Here is a 5996-nt window from a genome sequence, read left to right on the forward strand (position 1 = left end):
CTCATCTCATGTGATATCCCGCCATTGTACCAAATGAACTTGTGTTCAATAATTATTTATCTCCTAATGAAAATTATAAAAACATATTATTATATTAAAACAATAAAATTCTACACAAATAAGTGGTAGAGTGATCATTTACTATACTCCATCCGTTTCAATTTATGTGAACATATTTTCTTTTTAGTCCGTGTAAAAAAGAATGACATATTTCCCTATTTTGAAATAATTTATCTTTATGCAATGATTTATAGCCACACAAAATATATGTGCCTCATTTTACACCACAAATTCAAAAGTCTTCTATCTTTTTTTAAATTTCGTGTTCAGTCAAATGAATTCATTGAAACGGAGGGAGTATTTATTACGGCTAGGATGTTCCAGGACAGTCGTTCCCGAGTCAATGAATTTAGCATGCCTCACAAAATTCATATAGTGCCGGCTTGACTTACAGGTCAAGAAGCAAGATTTTCCAGGAGAAGTACGAGCAAAATTAGTCACGCAAACAGACTGCGTGTATATCAAGATACAACTCTATTTCCATCCTTTGTCTCCTAAGATAATATATTTTAATGCAAAATTCAACATTTTGGCTTCTTGATATTACTTTTATTATTACTTCTACTATTTTTCTCCCTTAGGTATTTTTTTTGTCTTGATATATTTTGTTGACATACTTGATATTAAATTAGAGAAAAGAAAATTAATGATAGCGGTAGTAGAGGAGGATTGGCGGTGATGGAGGTGCCAGCTTATTGGTGATGGTAGTTTTGGAATATAAGATTTGTTTGAATAAAAAAATAATTTGGGAAAGACTCACGCGATTTAAAAATGTGAGAAACATATTTTTAGCCATATCAGTGAATTGTGTCTAGTAGGGAGAATTTTTTTAACTTTTTAAAATAAAATTTACATAGATAAAAACTATGTAAAAAGTATTTTAAGTCATACTCTTTTCGTTTTAATTTATGTGATCTTATTTGACTGGGCACAGACATTAAAAAAAAAGACTTTTGAACTTGTGATATAAAATAAAGCATATATTTTTTTTTGTGACTATAAATAATTACATAAAGGTAAATTATTTTCAAATATGAAAAAGAGTCATTCTTTTAGGCACGGACTAAAAAAAATAAGTTAACATAAATCGAAACGGGAGGAATACTAATTAATACTCCCCCGTTCACTTTTACTTGGCACGTTTTGACTTTTCACGCCCCTTAACAAATAATAAATGAAGTGCATAATTTATCATGATATCCATATTAATTGATGCATATTTTATTGAATTTGAAAAAATAATTTAAAATGAGTAATAAATATTGTGGGTATAAAGAGAAAAAAAAAATTGTCTTCTCTTGATAGATAAGTAAAAATAAAAATTTATTTTTAGTATACCCGTCAAGTAAAATTGAAGTGCGAGAGTAATTCACAATATTTAAGAGGCATAAAAAAAGATTACGGTCAAAATCGAAACACCTTTGTATTACAAATTAATGAGTCCGAAGGTCTATAAATAGCTCTAGATATTCATAGACATCTTGACCCTTGTACTCATAAACCAAAAGAACAACTAAAACCGCAAAAAGATACTATAAATGATGATAGTAGAGTGGGAGCTTTCAACCTCTTTACTCTTTTGCCTCATTCCTTTCCTCTTCCTCTTCTTCATCAAAACCACTTTAACCAATCTTTTCTCATCCAATAAATCCACCAGCAAAATACCAAAATCATATCCAATCATTGGTTCCTATTTCTCAATCCTAGCAAACATAGAACGTCGAATTCAATGGACTTGTGATGTTATTCAAAACACTTCCACCTTAACTTTCACTCTCAATCGTCCTTTCGGTTTTCGCCAAATATTCACAGCTAACCCCGCCAATGTCCAACACATGCTCAAAACCCAATTTCACATTTACCAAAAAGGTAATGTTTTTAAAACAACTATGGCTGATTTTCTTGGTGATGGCATATTTAACGTGGACGGTGACATTTGGAAGTACCAAAGACAAGTTTCAAGCCATGAGTTTAACACAAAATCTCTACGCAAGTTCGTTGAAACTGTTGTTGATACAGAACTCAACGAAAGGCTAATTCCAATTCTTGCTACTGCTGCTTCCAAAAAAACAGTTCTTGATTTTCAAGACATTTTACAAAGGTTTGCTTTTGATAATATTTGTAAAATTGCTTTTGGGTATGATCCTGCTTATTTATTACCATCACTTCCTCAAGCAAAATTTGCTGTTGCTTTTGAAGACGCTGTTAAGCTAAGTAGTGAAAGATTTAATGCTATTTTCCCTTTTCTATGGAAAGTAAAACGAAAGCTCAACATTGGATCTGAGAAAATACTCAGGGCAGCTGTGGATAATGTTCGTCAATTTGCAAAAGAACTCGTCAAAGAAAAACAAAGAGAACTCAATGAAAAATCATCGCTCGAATCAGTGGATTTATTATCAAGATTTTTAAGCACTGGCCATTCGGATAAGGACTTTGTTACAGATATTGTTATAAGTTTCATTTTGGCTGGTCGTGACACAACATCTGCTGCTTTAGCATGGTTCTTTTGGTTAATTTCTGAACACCCAAAAACAGAAAACGAAATCTTAAAAGAGATTAAAGCAAAATCAGAAAGTCCAGTGTATGATGAAGTAAAGGACATGATTTACACACATGCTTCACTTTGTGAAAGCATGAGATTTTACCCTCCAATTCCCATAGATACTAAAGCTGCTACAGAGGATAATATTTTGCCAGATGGTACTTTTGTGAAAAAGGAGACAAGAGTAAGTTATCATATCTATGCAATGGGGAGAGTGGAGAAATTATGGGGAAAAGATTGGGCAGAGTTTAGACCAGAGAGGTGGTTAGATAAGGATGACGAGTCAGGAAATTGGTCTTTTGTGGCTATGGACACGTATACTTATCCTGTTTTTCAGGCGGGACCAAGAATTTGTTTAGGAAAAGAAATGGCATTTTTGCAAATGAAGAGGGTGGTGGCAGGTGTTTTACGGCGGTTCAAGGTGGTTCCGGTGGCAGAAAAAGGTGTTGAGCCGGTCTTTGTGTCTTACCTCACTGCGAAAATGAAAGGTGGTTTCCCTGTGACGATTGAGGAAAGGAACAGTACGGATGTTTGATCTTTATGGCCAAAAAGTACGAGAGTAAAGGTTTTTGTTGCTTCCTCCACTTACCAAAGTGTTTGGATTTCAATAAAATAATAATAAAAAAAAGTTTTTGGATTTTGTGTCATTTATACTCTCTTCGTTTCAATTTATGTAAACCTATTTTCTTTTTAATCCGTGCCAAAAATAATGACATTTTTTCTTATTTGGAAACAATTTATCTTTATGTAATGATTTATAGCCACACAAAATATATGTGCCTCATTTTACACCACAAGTTCAAAAATCTTCTCTCTTTTCTTAAACTCCGTGCCCACTCAAATGAGTTCACATAAATTGAAACGGATGGAGTATATGTTTGTATAAGGCAGAACACATAGGCACACCATTAAACTTGTCCTCATTTATTAATATAACACTTAATCTTGAGTCTATTCCATTTGAACCCTATAACAAAGTTATTACTGTGTCACTTAGACACATAAAACACACGAGCCACCTTACGTGGGAATCACAGATGTTTAGCACATGAGGGCTATAAAAAGAGCTGACATGGACTATTCAAACGGTAATAAACCAAACCCCACGTTATTTTCCTTATTTTAATCCCTTTCTCCATTGTTATCTTCTCTTAAGCCCTAATTTCTCTCCATTTCAACTGAGCTAAATTCTTCATCAAGAAGTGAAAACCGGAGCTTTTTTTCAATTTGAAAGAACTCCATCCTCCTTAGTCGAATTTTTGACATAACCTTTCCTGCTACTTCTCTTAATTTCTGTTCGAATAATGTCCACCGAAAGTGCTGACTAGTGTCGATGTGATCGTCCGTGTGAACTGAAAATTTCATGGAGTGCTGCTAACCCAGGAAGAAGGTACTTTGTATGAAAAATTGGCAAAGTAAGTGTATTCCACAAAAAATTCTTTATACGATTTTATTTGCCATTGATTTATATCAATTAATTTTTTTTATTTTTTGAAGGACAATGGAGGATGTAAATATTTTAAGTGGTCTGAGGATGAATTTCCTGAGCAAGCGAATAGAGTTATATGGGATTTGTTGAATAGAGTGAAGGCATTTGATCAAGAAAAAAGATCGAGTAAAAAAATGGAGGAACATAGTAATGTTTGTTGTTCTACTGGTGGCCTTAATCATATGGTTTTGTTGTGGTTCTTGCTCTTGTTGATGGACTGAGCTAAGTTTCTGGGAAAATCATTTATAATTTAGGCTAGTTAATGTAGTTAGTGTTGGAAACTATTGCTCTACTTTTGTTTATTACTGACTTGTTGTTGTACTTGGGATGGTAGGGATCCTAATTTGTGTAATTGATATTGCGTTATCAATGCAATGTATCTTTGTTTTTGTTAAAAAAAATTACAATTCTTTAGTGTTTACTACAATTCTTTAGTGTTCACTGTAATTTTTTAGAATTTAGGCTAGTTAATGTAGTTAGTCTTATGAATGGAATGGAACTTACTTCATTGCAAAAGCTACTAAAAGAAGTGCTGCAAATCACAAAAGTGCATATTACAGTAGTGAAAAGGAATGGAACTTAGTTCATTAAAAATTAAATAAGTGTTGACATATTACATAATCCAGTTCCAAAAGATACCAGTGAGTGCAACAAACTACATTCAACAAAAAAAGCAAGTTTTAACAAAAACAAGTGCTGCATATTACATAATCTTGGCTGGTTGCTAATATTTTTTGGCTAGTTTATCCATGATCACTTGAGTTGAAGACTGAGATGGTGCTTGTGTTCCAACTTTATTTCTTCTACTTGCACTCATTTGTTATAGTTGCGAAGTAGTAATAGCATCTCTCTCAATCCATCTAAGTCTTGGAAGCCTAATTCCATCATCCAGATTCACATTAGTGGTGCTCCTTACTCTAGTCCCATGGTTGACAACCCTTTGACTTGACAAACCAGACTGCAATTGTATAAAATCAGAAACCTAAGTAAGTAAAAATAATCAGGTTGCAAAAATAACTAGAAACTAGGCTGAAAAAATCAGAAACCAAACCAGAAATCAAGATTCTTACATTAAGTATTGTCCTTCTAGTCTCTGTGTTAGTGTAGCATCCAAAGCCAACAGTTCTTGGTCGTTTTCCCCCAAAAGCAGCAGATGATTCTGCAGTTGTAGGTCCACTTCCCCTTCCCCCTTTTCTAGCAGATGAAGATCCTCTTGATGCCTTTGGTTTTGGGGCTCTTCCCCTGGGAACAGTCTGAGGAAGTGCATCTGAAAATGCACCTTTTGTATGTCTAATAGCTGCACTAGGTGTCTTTCCTCTTCCCCTGCCCCTTCCTCTATTAACAGTTGTTATTGCTTCATCACAGATTGAACTCCTTTTAGTTGGTTAACTTGATTGACTTCCTTGTGATTCTTGTATTCTTGATGACCCTCTAGGTGCACTTTAAAATGAATTCATACATACAGTTAATTTCAGCTTAAATGATTAATAGAAAGTTAGATAAAAACATATCATACCCTTAGTGTACATGCTTTTTTGTTATGGCCTACTTGATGACATTGTGAACATGTCATCTTGACTCCTTTTTAGGACAGCTTTCCCTATTTCTTCTTAGGTTAATTCATGTCCTTTCTTCTTTTTTTTTTGGGTCTGCCTGGCATTGGCTTTGGGGTTGGTGGTTCAATGGTAGGATTATTACCCTCAGGCCACATATTCAGGTTAGTAATTCGTTGAATGAAGTGTTCATAAGCCTTCAGAAATATTTTCTTTGTGTACCAATGCTCCACATATTGATCTGGATCATCTTGTAGGTAATAGTATGTACAGTGTCACGACCCAAAATTCTCACCTTCGGGACCGTGATGGCGCCTAACATTTCACTTGCTAGGCAAGCCAACGTTAGAAT

The 5996-nt window shown here is 34.1% G+C and overlaps 1 protein-coding gene across 1 annotated transcript; it reads left to right on the top strand.

Moving 5' to 3' along the window:
• Positions 1-1549: 1549 nt before the first annotated feature.
• Positions 1550-3338, top strand: LOC104108512 (cytochrome P450 94A2-like). The gene has a single exon (XM_009617571.4). It carries the CDS (start codon positions 1599-1601, stop codon positions 3135-3137), a length of 1539 nt encoding a protein of 512 aa, XP_009615866.1. The 5' UTR covers positions 1550-1598; the 3' UTR covers positions 3138-3338.
• Positions 3339-5996: the final 2658 nt, after the last annotated feature.

This window comes from Nicotiana tomentosiformis, chromosome 1 (genome assembly GCF_000390325.3).
Source record: "Nicotiana tomentosiformis chromosome 1, ASM39032v3, whole genome shotgun sequence".
In the NCBI taxonomy this organism is placed as follows: domain Eukaryota; kingdom Viridiplantae; phylum Streptophyta; class Magnoliopsida; order Solanales; family Solanaceae; genus Nicotiana; species Nicotiana tomentosiformis.

Bases quoted from the DNA above. Each gene is read 5' to 3' on its own strand.
- LOC104108512 (XM_009617571.4), top strand. From the start codon at position 1,599: ATGATGATAGTAGAGTGGGAGCTTTCAACCTCTTTACTCTTTTGCCTC.